This window comes from Prionailurus viverrinus, chromosome X (genome assembly GCF_022837055.1).
Source record: "Prionailurus viverrinus isolate Anna chromosome X, UM_Priviv_1.0, whole genome shotgun sequence".
Taxonomy (NCBI): domain Eukaryota; kingdom Metazoa; phylum Chordata; class Mammalia; order Carnivora; family Felidae; genus Prionailurus; species Prionailurus viverrinus.
In genome coordinates, this window is record NC_062579.1 from 100,817,278 (window position 1) to 100,834,581 (window position 17,304).

Below are 17,304 nucleotides of genomic sequence, written 5' to 3' on the forward strand. Positions count from 1 at the left end.
CAGTTTTACAAATGAGGAAGCTGTAGCTTTGACAGTTAAACAACTGAATGGTAATTTGGACACTGGTCTATTGGACTTCAAAGTTTGTGATTTCCACTGAATATACTGCCTCCCAGGAATAGCAGAGTTTTTTTAGACTGAACCTAACACCACAGCATTCACTTAGCTTCTCCTCAGTTCCTTTTTCCTATAATTTTCATTCCACTTTGCTTGTGTTACCTTGGCAAGATCAGTCCTTTGCAGCAAGGCCAGGAAGTTAAGCTTTGGACCACCAGTAAGGAGGGCATTGATTTGAGCCTGCTTCCCATTTTGTCCCCAAACCCCGTCACTGTTTGTGTTTTATGTAGCTCCCAGTAACTCATAACCCAATCCAAGAGGGTGCCTATTGCTGGCATAAGTGGTACTTGCTGCGTGCTCAGCACTTCAAGGCACTTGGGGTTCCATCATTCACTTGAGAGCCAAAAAGTTCTTCAGTTTTAGGAACATAAAGCCTGCTCTGGTGAAGGCAAGCATGGTCCTCCTCTGGGCCACTGTGGTAAACAGAGCAACTGCACAAAATAGTCTAGCAAAAGAGGGTTGGTGTGTATTAGAATAGATCAGCGAGAAACAGGCCATTTGTGCTGAAGGTAGAGGGTGAAAATAGGAAGAAGGGAATTTTTCAAGTGTATAGAAGTGGAAAGGGATGAACATTCACCTCCAAACAACTGAGGAATACAAGCTGGGAGGTAGTCTAAGACTGAAGGGAAATTAAAACCCAAGTGCAAAACATCATGGTGTGGCGCCATCCTGTGGAGAGGAGGACAGCCGGATTCCATCCTGGTTTGGAACATTTTAGTTTCAGATGTGAATGAAAAAGTTCATGGGCCTCTTGGAATTAGCCTTTACACATTGGACTCAAATGCATCCTCAGGCCATCATTTTAGAGATATCAATGGGTTAACCTTCCATGGTTGTTTTGGCACCAAATTAAAATTTAATCCATACTGTATTGGTTTCTTCTTGCCTTCTTTGGTTGTCCACTCAGCAGCTTTCTAGGGAGTTAATCTAGTTTAGGACCTCAAGAGACAAATTTCTAAGAATCCTCTGTGGAGACCAGAAGATTGAGGAAAGGGTTACAAGAAAGCTCAGGAAGACTGAGCATAATTCCTGGGTTTCTTTCCCAGTCTGTTCTCGAATTTCTGCTGCCAGCGTTGCCCAGAGGGAGGCTGGCCATAATTCCTGGCTGCCAACAGCCATTTTTTTTGTACCCACAGAAAGCAAGATGAGACACCTGTTCCTCAGCTGGTCTCCTGGGACATGTTGGAGGTATCCCCTTATGTGACTGAGTTTCTTAGGAAAATGCAGATTTAAGAGTGTTTAAGAGCTTGGCAGTGCCTTTCTTGGTACCTAACCCTTTTTCCACCTCCTTCACTTCTAGGGTCTCAGAATTTGTGGTTCGCATTCTCATCAAGTAGCTACAAGTGACCATAAGCCAACTGAGGGGAAGGGGCACCACAGAGTTAGTGGTAGAATGGGAGGGGTCGTAGCAGAAATAACCACAAGATTGGCTATTTCCAAAGAAACAGTGTTTTGAACTCCATGAAGTGCGAGAGAAGACAAGCTGTAGGATCTAATTCAGGTTCCTACATTTCAGGCAAACTCACTACTTAAAATGTCTGATTTACATCAGGGAGGGCAGGACTCCTCACTTTACCAAAGCCATCACTATAGTAAAGAGTTGAGGGGAACAACCTCATGTCTCTAGTGCTGTGCTGTCCAATATGGTAGCTACTAGCCATATGTGGCTGTTGAGCATTTGAAATATGGCTAGTTTGGATTTAGAGGTTCTGAAAGGTAAAACACACACCAGATGCAAAGATTTAGCATGAAAAAAACAGTGCAGTAATTTTTATATTGATTACATATTGAAAGTATGTTTTAGATATACTGGGTTAAAGGAAACATTAACATTGCCTTTTTTAAACCTTTTAAATGTGGTTACTAGAACATTTAAAATTATATGTGACCTGCATTATATTTATGTTGGATACTGCTGCTGTAGTGTATTCAAGAATAGGATTTGATTTTTTAGCATTATTTCAGTAGTACATTTCTTTCTACCTACCTGTACAGGAGAGACAGATTAATTGCAAAAGAAGCATAGGGAGGAATGGAGATTTGCAAATGAGGAAATTGGTTATAGAAGAAAGTCAGCACCCTACCTCAGTTCCTCTCAGTCTGGGGTGGGGCAGTCAACTGTCTGAAGCAAGCACTTTCATTCCCCTAGCTTTGAATTCCTAGTTGGGGCCCAGAGAGGAGAGGAAGAAGTCACTTTGAAACTTCTCTGCCCTTACCATCTTCGCCATGAAGCTGTGAGTGGGAGATAGTGGTGATAGGACAGGAACTTTCCCTGGGCCCCTCTGGGCCACCATCCCTGGCTGAGAGAAGAAGAAGGAATGAGGTGAGCCCTTTCTTCACTCCCAGGGCCATCTGGTAGAGCTGCTGCCGCACCTCCTTCTGCCAGTAGGCATAGATGAGTGGGTTGAGCAGGGAGTTGCCCACACCGAGCAGCCACAGGTACCGTTCCAGCACCAGGTAGAGGTAGCACTTCTGGCAGGCCACCTGCACAATGCCAGTGATAAGGAATGGGGTCCAGGACAGAGTGAAGCTCCCAATGAGAACAGCCACAGTGCGGACAGCCTTGAAGTCGCTGGGAGTCCGAGGAGGCCGGTATGCTCCGGCCATGGCTCCTGCTTGTTCCATCTTTCGGATCTGCTGGCTGTGCATGGAGGCAATCTTGAGCATATCACAGTAGAAGAAGACAAAGAGGAGCAGGGCTGGGAAGAAGCCAACGCAGGAGAGGGTCAGCACAAAGCGTGGGTGAAACACAGCGAAGAAGCTGCAGGGACCCTGGTAGGTAGTCTGCTGAAATATGGGGACTCCAAGTGGGAGGAAGCCAATAAGGTAAGACATCAACCACAGCCCGGCAATGCAGGACCCAGCCATGAGCCCGTTCATTATCTGGAAGTAGCGGAGGGGCTGCTTGATGGCAAGGTACCTGTCAAAGGCAATCAGCATGACTGTGAGGACAGAGGCAGCTGCGGAAGAAGTAACAAATGCCATCCGAAGGCTGCATAGGGTCTTCTGTGTGGGCCGAGGTGGGCTGGAGAGCTGGTCTGTGACTAGGCCAGAGATGGCCACACCAAGCAAGGTGTCGGCTACAGCCAGATTCAAGGTGAAGCAGAGACCAACACCATCATTCTTGTGGATCAGCAACAGCACAGCCACAGCCACTAGTGCATTGGCAGCAATAATGAGGGAGGCCAGGACAGCAAGAGTCACTCCAAATGGAAAAGATGACTCCATGTCTTGAAGTGGCAGGATTTCCACTTACCAGGGCATTCTGGCTCTCCAGCTCAAATTCTCACGGGCTGGGAGAGAAAGGGCTGGGTTCAGAGGGGCATCAGAGATCTGGCCACGACGGGCAGCTTGCCATCTTTCAGATCCTGCTGATCACTGAGAATCACTCACCCTTTCTCTTTCAGTCCTCAGCCTATTGCCTCTCCAGCTCTCTGAAGGCAGCAATCCCTGTGTAGCCCTCCCCCTGGCCGCTGTGCTAGTCCCTCCTCCTCCAACTACCAAGTTACTAGACAACTCCCAAGTACCTGTGCATACTGTCTCGCCAGGCTCTCTTCCTCCATTGATGCTTCAAGGACTTTCTTTGGAGGGCCTGGGGCATTCATCTGATCTCCTGTCTGGCAGAAGATATAATTGACTCTAATCACACTTTTTCTTCCTCCATAGCTTGATATTAAACTCCTACTTCTTCTTTTCCCAAGCTTCAAGTACTAGCTTAACAACTGATCTCAGCTTAATTAAGTATTTGCTTAATAACAAATTCTCAGTTACTACTATTACTTCTTTCAATCAAGCAAGATGATCATAATCAGTTGAAGTGGGAAGTGAGGGCGGGCAGACTATTTCAAGGCCCAGCATACTTTCAGGGGAGCTACCACACATTTAAGCTATTTATCTTTTGCTTCCTAACACCTCAGAGTCTAATTCTCTAAAATAGGCGGTGCCATCCCCTTCTTTTTCATCCCTCAGATCTTGGCTGATTCAGAAAGGCAGGAAAATGAAAGCAGGTAATTGTTAACAGTTGTTAATTCAGTGTCAACCAGAACCCACTCCCTGTCTAAAACTTCTGTTTGTTGGGTATACTCACTGAAAACGTGTCTCTGGTCAGAAGTCGTGGTTGCCAGCCTTTCCTTTCTTGATCCTGTAGCCCCGAGGTCTCTCTGGGACAGGAGAAGAGGAGGCGAGCTGCATTCTGGAAAGTGTCTGCTGTAATATTTGGTTGTGGAATTTTCCATTTCCACTGTGGATCGTGTTAGGCTGAAGGGTGGCAGTGTTGCCGAGGCAGGTGAGATGGGCTCAGGCAGGGCCGCCGCTGTGTAGGTCACTCCTATTTTAAGTTGTATATCCATTTGTTCGGGTACATTAGAACCAACCTTTTGCCTGCTACTCTTGGATACCAAGAAGAGAGGGGTGGGGAGAAGAGTGGTTTGAAGCTTATTTACTCAGTTCAGGTGAGAGCACAAATGGGAAAGGTTAGTGTTTTAAGTGAGGGAGTGGAGAGCAAGGTGCAGAGTTGGAGGCAAATATTATATCCAGGATGTTTTGACAGTTGGAGAGGGCTGTTGACAGAGGTCTCTCCTACAAATGATCACAAAGGCTGTGGCATGGGGACTTGGTACTCCAGCTGCCAGTCTGAGAACAGTTCTTATGCTTTGGTACCTCCATTAGGAAGCTGACTTCAGGTTGCTTAGTACCTGGCCTGATTTTATGCCTGGATCTAAAGTGTGCTCTAGTTTCCCTAGCTCTTGTCTAGGAGTCAAGATGGTCCTTTTGAAGCCCATGCTCAAACTTGAGAGTGCATCAGAACCCCTTGGAAGGCTTGTTAACACACAGATTCTTGAGCCTCACCCTGAGTTTTAGATTATTTATGTCTGGGGTGGGCCTGAGAATCTGCATTTCTAACAAGTTCCCAGGTGATGCTGATTCAGGGACCCCATTTGAGAACCAGTGCTCTAGTGAAATGGTTCTTTTTTTTTTTTTTTTTGAAATGGTTCTTAACCTTAGCCGTGCTGTGGAGTTACTTGGTGACCAAAAATACTGATGTTTTGGGTCACACACCAAGAGATTCTGATACCATTAGTTTGGGGTGTGACCTATGCATCCAGAGTTTTGAAAGCTCCTCATGTGATTATAATACTCAGCCAGGGGTGAGAACCACTGTTCATTGGCAGAAACACAGGCTCTGGAGTCAGGACACTGTCTCTGTGATTTTGCTTGGACAAATGAATTTACCTCTCTGACTCAGCTGTGGCTTCCTCGTGTGTTCCATGGGGACAATAATTCCTATGTCACAAGGTTGTGGGGATGACAGAACGAGGTATGATGGATATTAAAAGGCTTCATGAACTATAAAATATTACACAGGTACTTTTATCGAGTGTCTTCTAGTCTCTTGTTAATCAAAGTGTGTATCAGATCAGGAGCATTGGTAGGACCTGTGAGCTTGGTAGAAATGCAGAATCTTAGGCCCTTCCCAAGACCTTCTGAAGCAGAGTGCGCATTGGAACAAGATCTCCAGGTGATCTGTATGCACATTAAAGGTGTCCTTTCCCAGCACCTAGTCTCCGGTGCCTGGTTATGTTGGTTTACTTTTGCTGCTGTAGCAAACTGCTACAAGCTTAGTGGCTTAAACAACATAGATGTATTATTTTACCCTTCTTGAGGTCAGAAGTCCGAAACAGGTTTCACAGGGCTCCAATTAAGGCGTTATCAGGGCTGGGTTCCTTTGGGAGGCTCTAGGGGACAATAATTTCCTTGCCTTTTTCAGCTTTTAGAGGCTGCCTGCATTCCTTGGCTCATGACACATCATTCCAACCTCTGCTTCTGTAGTCACATCTTCTCTGACTCTGACCCTCCTACCTCCCTCTTTTAAGGACTCTTGTGATTATATTGAGTCTACCTGGATAATCAATGATATCCTCCCCATGTCACATTTTCAAAGTGCTTTTTGCTGTGTAAGGTAAAATATTCACAGGTTCTGGGGATTAGGACATGCACGTCTTTGGAAGGGGGCATTTTTCTGCCTACCATACCAGTGTTCTCTGCTGCCCACATCTTCTCCCTCCATCCCCCAAAGATGGTCTTCTCAGTGTAATCTTCCTTTGCTCATGTCCTAGACATTTATTTCTTTTACCCATCAACACTCTCTTTTTTTCTGTCTTATCTCCTTAGGCATCCACAAGCTGATTTAAACTAATATAGGAAGCTTTGGAAAAGAGTGGGCTCCCTGTCACTGGAAATATGCAAGCAGAGCCTGAATGCTCACCTGTCGGGAAGGCCTTAGAGATAATTCCTGCAGCAGTGCAAAACATCTGCAAAACATCGTTATTCCCGTTGCGTTGTCTTTCAGTCCCTGTGCAACCTATTATTGATGGGCCCCTGGGAGTCTTCTGTTCCTCAGCTCCCTCCCTTCTTTCTTAGTTGTCCCCACCTCTGTGTCCTCCTTGGCTTTTTCTGTCCCCTTTCTCACACTACCACACAGACTCAGCTGTGTGTCCTTTGGCTTTGCCCATGCTGTGAGGTCAAGACCACAGAGAATGTGGTTCCTTCCTGGAAGGCCAGTGGTTAGTCCTTATGGTCTTAAGTCTGAGGGTTCTCAGAGTCTCCAGAGTGGAGCATTGATTGACAAGATAAACAAGTTGGGGTTGACAAAGGGGAGGAAGGTAAAGGATGAGAGGGCTTATTCTCTGGTCAAACTATCCCATAACCAAAGCATTAAATGCTGGTTGTAGTGGGCTAAGGATGCAGTGGGGTGCTTTGTACACCAAGGGCATGGAACCAAGGACCAGAGGTTTCAACTGGAATGAGTGTGGAGGAGAAACCAGGCTTCAAAAGAGCCCGCCTTTGGAGCCAGGCCCCTGGGAGAGGAGCTCTAGGAAGATATCCAAGACAAGTGATACCTGATTACTTGTAGTGTCTAGACCAGCCATCTGCCTGTATGATTTAGCTGCGTCTTGCCCAGGGATAAAAGCAGCAGTGACATTTAATATCCCTCTGTGAATGACTAGACCATACATCCATTGCTGTTAAATACTACGCAGTGGTGTGAAAAGAATGGGATAGGCTTATATGTCCTGATGCAGCCCTCCAAGGCTTATTGTTGACTGATAAATCAAGTCACACATCAGTATGTAGCATCTGGACCCACTTACAAAAGTAAAATCCCAAACCCCAGCTTTATGTGTGTATAGGTGCACAGAGATCACCATAAATACATGTTAACAGAGAGTGAATAGCTTTAAGGAGGGGAGTGAGAAGCCGGGATGGAAAGCGACTGTCACAATTTACTTGGAATACTGACTTGTTATGTATTTTCACAGTGAGGATGTGTTCATGTAATTTCAAAAGAAAGGGACGCCTGGTTAAGCATCCGACTTGAGCTCAGGTCACGATCTCACAGTTTTGTGAGTTTGAGCCCCACATCGGGGTCTGCACTGACAGTGTGGAGCCTGTTTGGCATTCTCTCTCTCTCTCTCTCTCTCTCTCTCTCTCTCTCTCTCTCCCCCTCTCTTTCTGTCAATAAATAAATAAATAAATAAATAAATAAATAAATAAACAAACTTAAAATAAAACCTCCTCAGTAACAACCCCCTTCTCCCCATTTCAGCTCAGGCACCACTTTGCAAAGGCCCTTTGCAGACCACAGCCAAATGCCTCTGTGCACACATGTACATTATGTATATACATAGTTATACACTTACTTTTGCTTACACTTTGTTACCTGCCAGTGCTACAGTTGTAGAAAGAGGTTGTGTGTGTGTGTGTGGTGAGAAATGGCAGGGCAAAATGGGGTGGGTGGAGCAGTATTTGAGGCTTTAGTCCCTTTTTACAGTGGGAGGCACTTTGAAGAAACAGCCCTAGACTTCTGGGGCTTCTGAGCCGCCGTGCAACAGTGATACCAGCTAATATTTATGGGGCCTTTAAAATGCTGAGTACCGTGCTAAATGTACAACATATTCTTTAATCCTTACAAAAATTCTATAAGGTAGGTACTATTAATATTCCAATTTTACAGATGGGCAAACCAAGGCATGCAGAGGGTGACTTATTTGTCCAAGGCCACACAACTCATATAAGCAGCAGGTGTTGGAAATTCTCAGGCCAGAAGCTTGTGTGGAACAGCCACCAAGAATTTGTCCTCTTATCAACCATAGAGATTACCCCCCCCCCTTTTTGTTTTGCCAGTTTGTGACTCTGTGCCTTTGCACATCTTATTACCTCGACCTTAATGCTGACACTTTTATGCTTTGGGTTTTTTCACAGGTGCTTGAGCTCAAATTAAATAGAAGACCTTTCCCCCTTGTTGGGTCACTAAAGCCCAGTAATTGTGGACAATGAGAATTTTTTTTTTTTTTTTACTGTGAGCCCAAGGAAATATATGACTCTGGACTCATGTATACCTCTCCACTTATCTTCCCACTCCTGCTTTCCATTATTGCTAGTGCCTCTCCGTTTTAGCACTTTTCTTATCTTTCATCTGCACTATTATAGCCTTCTAACTGCTTGTCCTGTCTTTCTCCCCTGTCAACATCCCCTTCCAGCATGTTGATGGAGTGCCTGATCTGTGATCGTTACTATGCTCAGAACTTTTTGGACATTCAAGTAACACCTTATGAGATAGGTGTTATTTTTCTCCCCACCTTAAAAGTGAAGATGCTGAGGCTTGGAGAGGCAAAAGGGCCTGTCCAAGGTTACCCAGCTAGGAAGCAGTGGCAGAGCAGGGATTGGCATCCAAGTCTTATCACTCCTTGTCCAATAGCTTTTTTCTACTCCATGTTGCAGAAGCCTGGGTGTGGTAGGCTGAGTAATAGCTCCCAAAGATGTTCACTTTTGAATCCCTGGAACCTGTGAATATCTTGCCTTATGCGGCAAAAGGGACTTTGTTGATGGGATTAAGCAAAAATCTTGAGATGGGGTGATTATCCTGGATATTATGGGTGGGCCCAATGATATAATCCCAAGGGTCCTTGTTTGAGGGAGGCAGGAGATCAGCAAGCAGTATTAAGGGGTGTGATGATGGAAGCACAAGGTTGGAGTGATGCAAGGAAGGGGTCATGAGCCAAAAATTGCAAGAGGCCTCTAGAAGCTAGAAAAGGCAAGGAGACAGATTCTCCCCTAGAGCCTCCAGAAGGAACCAGGCATGCTGACACTTTGATGTGAAACTGATCTCAGACTTCCGATGTCGAGAACTGTAAGATACTACATTGGTGGTGTTTTAAGCGCTAGGTTTGTGGGAATTTGTTGCAGCAACAGTAGGAAACTAATACATTGAACTAAAGGGTTAATATGAGGAGGCAATTAAAACACTGGGTCCTGTTTATATTGCTGCTTGGCAGTGCCTGCTGCCCAAGAGACATTTGGTTGTAATACTACAAAGGTTTCTACTTACCCAGGAAAGAGCAGCTTGCTCTGCGATGCCAAATGCCAATGGCCATGAAGCCCAGCAGAGGGCAGACACTCTTCAGGGAGAAAGCAATCCTTGGAAAGGCTTTGCTCCTGTTTTCCATATAAATAGGAAGGGTCTTTAAAAGGAAGAAAGATCCTTCTAGGCACATGCAGGTTGCTCTGATTGTGTTGCATCTTAGTTATGCCTTCATGCAGGCCAGAGGAGCGTGGTGAGTACAAAGACGTTTTCATTTGCCACCCAGGGCTCAGAAATTTCTTCCTCCTTTTATGTATTCATATTGTTGAGACCAGTGCATGGAAATCCTTCCCTGCCCTGAAGATTAGGAATTGGGTAATAAGGCACAAATACTTTTGCTTAATTCCCATGGCTTGTGCAATGGGGGTGGGGTGAGGGGAGAAAATATACATTCAATTCACATTTCTTTTTTCATTGAAAGTCTTTCTTATCACACACACTTGACAATGCATGATCTCATTTAATCCTCACAATATGCCTGTGAGGTGATATTATCAGAAGTTAATTCAGGCTAATTAAATTGCCCAGAGTTCCACAGCCAGCAGACGGTAGAACTCGGATTTGAACCCAGGTCTGCCAAGTCTCAGAGTCTGCATTCACATAACGATGCCACCTGGTCTCTCCAAAACTATAATGTTGTTACAGAAAAAAGTTGCTGACCAGAGGCAGTGAAAGTTGTGTGGCATCATCCTATGGCTTTGAAAACTCATGCCCAGCCTCATGATGGATGCCAGCGTCCACCGTGCACAAGAATGCAGCCCTCCTACATGCAATGGCACTGGGCCTTGAGCCAAGGCAGACCTGCCCTGTGTTTAGTCTCTGAGGGCTTTGCTTGCTTCTCAGTTTGTCTTTCTGATCACCCATCTATTCTAGTCCTTATGATAATGTGTCTCAGTTGTCTGGCTTCTCTGCCCCATGGCCACCTACTCCTTTCCCTAATATGCAGATTGTCTCCTACTCTCTGGATCAGTGTTTCACCAGGCTCTCCTGCTAACTGGCTTCTTCCCCTTTGTCTCAATATGTCATTTTATGATAAGGATTGGCAACAGAACACTCCAGAAATTATGAGAATGACTGACAGGAGGGTAAAGGCTGATAATGCAAGGAGTATTTTGGAGACTCGAGGGTAGGGCACTTAGTCATTGGCTTGGAGATTGACCTGCTTAAGTGCAAATGTGATGGCCTTTTAGGAACTCCTGCTCTAGGCAGGCTCCTGACATCCCTCAAAAATTCTTTTCCATTCAGCCCCAGTTCAATTGGCCCACCTCTACTCATCGCACCTGGTCTGATGATCCCATTCAGTTCGATTCTGCATGCATGCTCCTTAGACCTATATACCGAAGGGGACTTAACATCATGAATTTAGAGTAAATGTGATTCATGATCACAGGTGGGCTCTGCTTGGATCAGAGCTATCTAATGCCCTAGCAATTTCTTCTTCATTCTCCCCCTTCATGCCCTGAAACTGGATTCTGCTTTTAAAGTCAGCTCATCAGAAACCTTAGCCTCTTCTAGGGGCACCTGGTGGCTCAGTCGGTTGAGCGTCTGACTTTGGTGCAGGTTATGGTTTCACAGTTCGTGAGGTTGAGCCCCACATCAGGCTCTGTGCTGACAGCTCAGAGCCTGGAGCCTGCTTCAGAGTCTGTGTCTCCCTCTCTCTCTGCCCCTCCCCTGCTTGTGCTCGGTCTCTTTCTCTCTCAAAAATAAACAAACATTAAAAATTAAAAAAAAAAAGAAACCTTAGCCACTTCTAAAATTTGTGCTGCTCGAGGTTTGGAAATCTGCTTTGGCCTGGGCACTGGAGAAAAGCTGAACAACAATGAGCAGGTGATAAAACGACATCTGTCATGTACCTTCTAGAAGGCATACTCACCCCTGAAAGTGATTTGTCCTCCTCTTCCTCCAGAGTTTGGGATTCTCTATGTAGCTCCTCAAGATTATACCTGAGAGTCAGACTGCTGAGAGCGAGCAGTTGTGCTGAGCCTGGGGGGAGCCAGTGGAGGGTGCGGTTGTGCTTCCAATGTATCAATATCTGATGCACATAACTCATGCCAGTTCTCCTGCAACAGCTTCTCAGCTTTGTAAACTGCTCTGAATTATCTGTGGATGACAGTATTCATAGATAATCCTTAGACACTCTAGTGCAGTAGTCTTTAGCTGTTGTTTTCTGAACCATAGAACTATTTTGGAACCTGTTGGAAGCTATGGACCATCTCTTTAAAAATGCACATGTTCATGTTACATACACATCATACAAACAAACGCAGGGTCCTTATAGACTCCCTGGAGCCCACGTATGGATTCAGGTTAATATCCTTGGAAGAGATGGTAAGAGCTCCTGTTAACACAACACATCATTTCTTATTCTCTATTCCTCCAGGCAACCTATAATTAAGGAACAGACCCCTTAAATAAATATATTTAACAGCTTTCTTTAACTCATGGAAGTGTGGCCTGTATCCACGCTCTCAGGCTTCTGTTTTGCTTCCATCAGGCAGCATTGCCCCTAAGTCTCCAGTGTTGGAGCAGGTAAATACAGGATGGCATGCCGTTGGATTTTTGGGTCCTCTCAAGTCAACTTTCTTGATAGTGACATTGCTTTGGACCAATTGAAATAAATGGGCAAAACACTGAAAGCTTAAAGGTCCTTCTGCCAAGAGAACTTTCCTGTGGTGTTTGACAACATTGGTCACCTTTCACTATCTTCTGGAATCCTGCTGCTTCACCTTCAGCCATCCTTCTCCTCCTTGGTCTCCTTTGGATACTTTAGATTCAACAGTTTGCCGTATGAATTCATCAGTTTTCTCCCAAACCAGCCTTCCTCCCTGCCTTTCTTACTGTAGAGACTAGTCATTACTCATCTAGTCTCTCACCAGAAACCTAAGTGCCATCCTGAGATGTTTCCTCACCGCCCATGTCTACTTTAGTCAACATGTGCCACTGAAATCTGTTGACTTTTGTTCTTTCCATCACAGCCAACTGGTCCCCCAGAATCAAGACTTGCATGTCTTTAATCCATCTTCCATACTTGTTCCAAGGTGATCTTAAATAAAATTGACCATTTTATCCCCAGGGTCAAGGGACAATACTTGCATTGTATTTTTTCCTGACATATATTTTTCTCTCTAGACTTAACATGTTACCTTTTGTATTCTCAGCACCTAATACAGTGTTTGCATATGGCAGGTCCTCAACTAGTGGCTGGCTTGTTCTTTGGTTGAATGACTGACTGATTAAGCCATATGATCATTTCTCATTGCCTGCAGGCTGGAATCTGACCTTCTTGGCTGCATCTGCAAGGCCTTTCATAAAATGGCCTGAAACCTTCCATCTTCATGGGATGCCCTGCCCCATCCCATCTCCTGGTCACACCGTACACTTTTCACACTTTGATGTATTTGTCTCTTGTGATTCTTCTGCTTGAAATGCTCTCTCTGCCTGGCATCCATCCCGTCTTCCATCTTCATGGTGACTGCCTTCAAGGTGCAGCTCAACTGTCCTCTGCCTCACCATAGCTTTCCCTGACAATCTCTTTTCCAATCCCAGCTCCCTTTGATCCCTGGTAGTCAGAATTAATTGATTCCTCAACTTGTTCCAGTGACATTTCATTCATACCTTCATTTTGACCCTCATCCCTTTGTATTATATTTATTCATAAATGTAAATATCTGGCAACATTTTGAGCTATTCAGGAGCAGGGACTGGGTCTTATGGTCTTGTTTACTGTAGTATCCCCAGCATCTAGCCCAGCATCCCAGCACTCATAAACATAGAATATGCCTTTACATTGGTGTCATGTATGTTCTTTACTTTTTAAAAGTATTTTCTCTGGGGCGCCTGGGTGGCTCAGTTGGTTAAGTGTCTGAGTTCAGCTCAGGTCATGATCTCACGGTTTGTGAGTTTGAGCCCCACATCAGGCTCTGGGCAGACAGCTCAGGCCCTGGAACCTGCTTCGGATTCTGAGTCTCTCTGCCCCTTCTCAACTTGCACTCTGTGTGTGTCTTGCACTCTGTGTCTCTCTCTCTCAAAAATAAGTAAACATTAAAAAAATAATAATAAAAGATTTTTTTGTTAAAAAAATATCAGCATGGGACACCCTCTCCCTTGCTATCTCCCTGGGGCAAACCACCATCATCTCCTGCCTGAATTATTGCAAAGCTTCCTAGTCTCCTTGACTCTATCCTAGGCACTCTCCTCAACCCCACAGTTTGCAGCCAAGGTGATCCTTCTAAAATGTAAGCCAGACTAAAATCCTTTGTTGGCTTCTCAACTCACACTGAGTAAAATCTAAAGTTGCTACCCAACATGTCCCTGCCTGATCTGTTCCCCTCACCCCCACTTATCCTATGCATGTTGGCTAAGGGTGCAGACATTGGAGCCATACTACCTGGATCTAAATCCTGGCTCTACCACTGGCCAGCTGTGTGACATAGGGCAAGTGACTTAACCTCTCTGTGCCCCAGTTTCATCATCTGCAAAATGGGGATAATAGTATCTACCACATAGGATTGTTGTGAGAAGTAAATGAGTTAATGTATGTAAGGTACCTAGAACAGTACCTGGTATGTGGTGGGTACTAAATCAGATTTTGTTAAATAAACAAAAATATGTTATTCTCTTCCTTTCCTGCTCCTCTCCAGCTACTCTGGCCTCCTTATTGTTTCTCAAACACATTCCTGTCTCAGGACCTTGGCACTTAATGTTCACTCTCCCTGAATACTCTTCCCCCAGATGTTTCATGACTTGCTCCTCATCTTCTTGCAGGTCTCTGCCTCCGTGTCATTTTATCAGGGAGGCCTTCTTTGACACATCACCCTTTTAAAATAGCAACACTTTGTAACTCTCTGTCCCCTTACCCTTCATAGCACTTCTCAACATTGGATGTATGTTTATATGTTTATTTGCCTTCTTCCCCAACAAGAATGTAAACTCCATGAAGACAAGAACTCTCCTTGCCTTGTTTACTGTTATAACCCTCGCACCTAGAACAGTGTCTAGCATATAGTAGTTGCTCAATAAATATTTGTTGAATAAATGAACAAAAGACAAAAGTGAGAAAATAAAGGTCACGATCTCTCTGCCAAGATAACATGGCAATAAAAAAATGTAAGTGATCTCTGGATAAAGGGAAGAAAATTCTAACAGTATAGAAAGAAACATAGGGAAAATAAAATCCTCTCTCCTATCCTCATCTGTTTCCCTAAAGGTAACCATATCTCTGTGTGTTTGCAACTTCATTAACCAGAAGTTGTATTGGTTGCTTGCTATATGTGCAGAAAAGTGTTCGAGGTTTGAGGTGCTGAGGGCTTAGAAAGGAAGAGCCTGTATTTTCCAGGATCTGACAGCCTCCCTGGGGAGATAACATAAAAGAGTTGTGATATGCTGCAGAGTTCAGAAGTGGGAACCATCACTGTGGACTAGTGAGGTCAGGAAAGGTTTCCTACTTGAGAGATGCCCTGATGGGAGTTGAGAGCTCAGGTGGGTTTCAGAGAGAGAGAGAGAGAGAGAGGAGTGGCCCAGGGGTATAGGGGTCTCCCAGCAGGGCGTCTAGGCTGGATAATGAAAGGAACCCCTGAGGGAATGGATAGAAGTGAAAGCTGGCTGAAATTGAGGCTTTGTGTTGGGGAGCAGTGGGAGAAAAGACTGGAGAATAGGGGCTGAGGCACTTATACAAGTACTGAAAGAACTAGGAGCCATGCGATAATGAAACAGAACCGTGACTGGATGAGATGCAATTTATAGACACTGCAGTAGTGCAGTTATTGGACTTGGTGATTGGATAGATATCTTTGGGTGAAGAATAGGGAAGACTGAAATATAAAACCCCTGTTTTTGTACCTGGGAAACCAGGCAAATGTTGATAACATTTCTTGAAATTAGGAAGTTAGGAGGGAAAGCTGTTTTGGGATGTGGTGTGGTGGGAAGTGAAGAGATGAATTTGGCTGGACATATTGTTCAGCCTTGGCTTGAATGTAAGGACTGCCTATGCATTACTCAGTATTGCCCATAGAGCCTAGACATGAGCTTTCCATACAGTGGGTGCTAAATGGATGTTACTGGTGGAGATCACTAATAGCCACCTTGAATAGCAAACCCTGGTTCTCTTCTCAGACCCTCAGATCATAGGGTCCTCTGGATCCTCATTCCCTTTCCACCCAGACTTGTGGAAATCTCTAGACATCGTCTCACCTACCAATTCCTACCAATTGGAAGCACATCAATGGGGATGTCCCAGGCAAACTGGGATGTTTTTCAGTTCTCCCAGGTTCAGAATATCTCTGCTGAACCCACTAGGTTGATAGTAGCAGTCTTCTCATGTCCTCCTCCAACTGAATTGTCCTTCCCTTTGGTTGGTCTTTATCTCCTCTTTTGCTTCAGCTTCCTTTTGAACCCTGATGTCCAAGACCCAGGTGTAGCCCCATTTCTTTCATTTCACAGTTGCTTGAAGAATCCAGTCAGATAATGCTACATGCTGGTTTATCACTTTGCAGTGGCTACTTCAACCCTACGACTAAGCAACTTAAGATTCCCAGGAGCAGATAAAACCTGTATGCAATCTGTCACTGTTTAGTTTTCACTGCCAAGATAATTCTACAAAGCTAATGAATAGCTGGGTTGGAGTGGGGGAGGGACACAAACAGAATGAATGAAGAGAAACTGTCATTGGTGGGTAGTCTCCCTTTTGCTTTTTGTCAGGACATCGGGTACATGGTGAGTCATTGAAGTTATAGTTGTCGTCATCATCGTCATCATCATCATTATCATCAAAGTACTTTTCTGAAGTGCCTAACTTCTGGGGCTCTGAGTTAGGCCTATGCAGAGAACTACACAGCTCTGGAACTTCACTTCTAAACCATGCATGTTCTCACAGCCATTGATGTAGACACGTGCAAGATGGATTCAGAACTTCAATATGGCTTAAATCACACATTGTCTGCCACCATCTCTTCTATGGGTTCCTAGTTATTCTGGAGTGAAATCTACCAGGAAAATATATCTTGTCTCCTCAATGATATCATTAGCTCCTGAGGGAAGAGAACCTAAACTTAACATTTCTGTCTACAGATTTGCTGTACAGGACAAACATAGATGCTCAGTAAGGACGGATTAAATCAACCGGACCTGATAAGTAGAGGCAGAGTACCTCCTTTGAAACAACTAGTTAACTCCTTTGAATCTCAGTTTCTCCCTCTATAAAATGAAGAGGGTAATTTTATCTATAGGCTTTATGGAGTAGTTGTGAGAATGGAGGGCCAATACATGTAAATTGCTTAGCACACAAACTAGCATCTGCTAACTTATTAGCTTTTTAACTATTTCTGCCTCCTGCTCAAGTAGCAGCGAGACTGGAAAAGGGTGAGGATAGCAGCTTTCACACAAATCTGGGTATTCAATTCAGCTTATAGAGACACGCTGGTCAATTGCCTATGCATTTGGATTTGAGGAAGAAAAAAAGGTTTATCCTTTCGCATATCTTCTTCACTTTTCTGTTGTAATTCCTGGACAGAGATGCTTTGATGGGTGTATGTGTGTGTGAGCTAAGATTAGCTGGGAGTGGAAGCCCGAGTAGGGATTTGCACTGAGAGCAAAGGCTGAGACTAAAGTTGCCATAACAGGCACCTTTTCCAGTCTTTATTCAGCATTTATAGGTAGCCCAATCAGTGTGAGGCATCGTCCAGGAGCTGAGAGTCCGGCAATAAACCCGGCTCACATTCACGCCCCATTTCACATAGGGAGGAAGCGACGGACTAGACAAAAATCCTCCG

The 17,304-nt window shown here is 44.7% G+C and overlaps 2 protein-coding genes and 1 long non-coding RNA gene across 3 annotated transcripts in view; 1 reads left to right on the forward strand and 2 right to left on the reverse strand.

The window, feature by feature from the left end:
• SLC25A14 (solute carrier family 25 member 14) overlaps positions 1-7,577 on the forward strand; it is a 50,390-nt gene extending 42,813 nt beyond the window's left edge. Inside the window, exon 10 of the mRNA XM_047844807.1 lies at positions 6,289-7,577. Within this exon, the coding sequence (XP_047700763.1) occupies positions 6,289-6,303 (15 nt within the window). The 3' untranslated portion in view covers positions 6,304-7,577. The remainder of the gene's footprint in view (positions 1-6,288) is intronic.
• On the reverse strand, positions 1,353-17,268 carry LOC125157799 (uncharacterized). The gene is made up of 3 exons (XR_007149071.1): positions 17,138-17,268; positions 6,595-6,599; positions 1,353-1,363 (listed from the first exon to the last, which is right to left on the reverse strand). It is a non-coding gene; the product is annotated as an uncharacterized LOC125157799 (long non-coding RNA).
• Positions 2,303-3,345, reverse strand: GPR119 (G protein-coupled receptor 119). The gene has a single exon (XM_047844809.1). It carries the CDS (start codon positions 3,343-3,345, stop codon positions 2,308-2,310), a length of 1,038 nt encoding a protein of 345 aa, XP_047700765.1. The 3' UTR covers positions 2,303-2,307.
• Positions 17,269-17,304: the final 36 nt, after the last annotated feature.

Coding starts and splice junctions, on each gene's coding strand:
- GPR119 (XM_047844809.1), bottom strand. CDS start 3,345: ATGGAGTCATCTTTTCCATTTGGAGTGACTCTTGCTGTCCTGGCCTCC.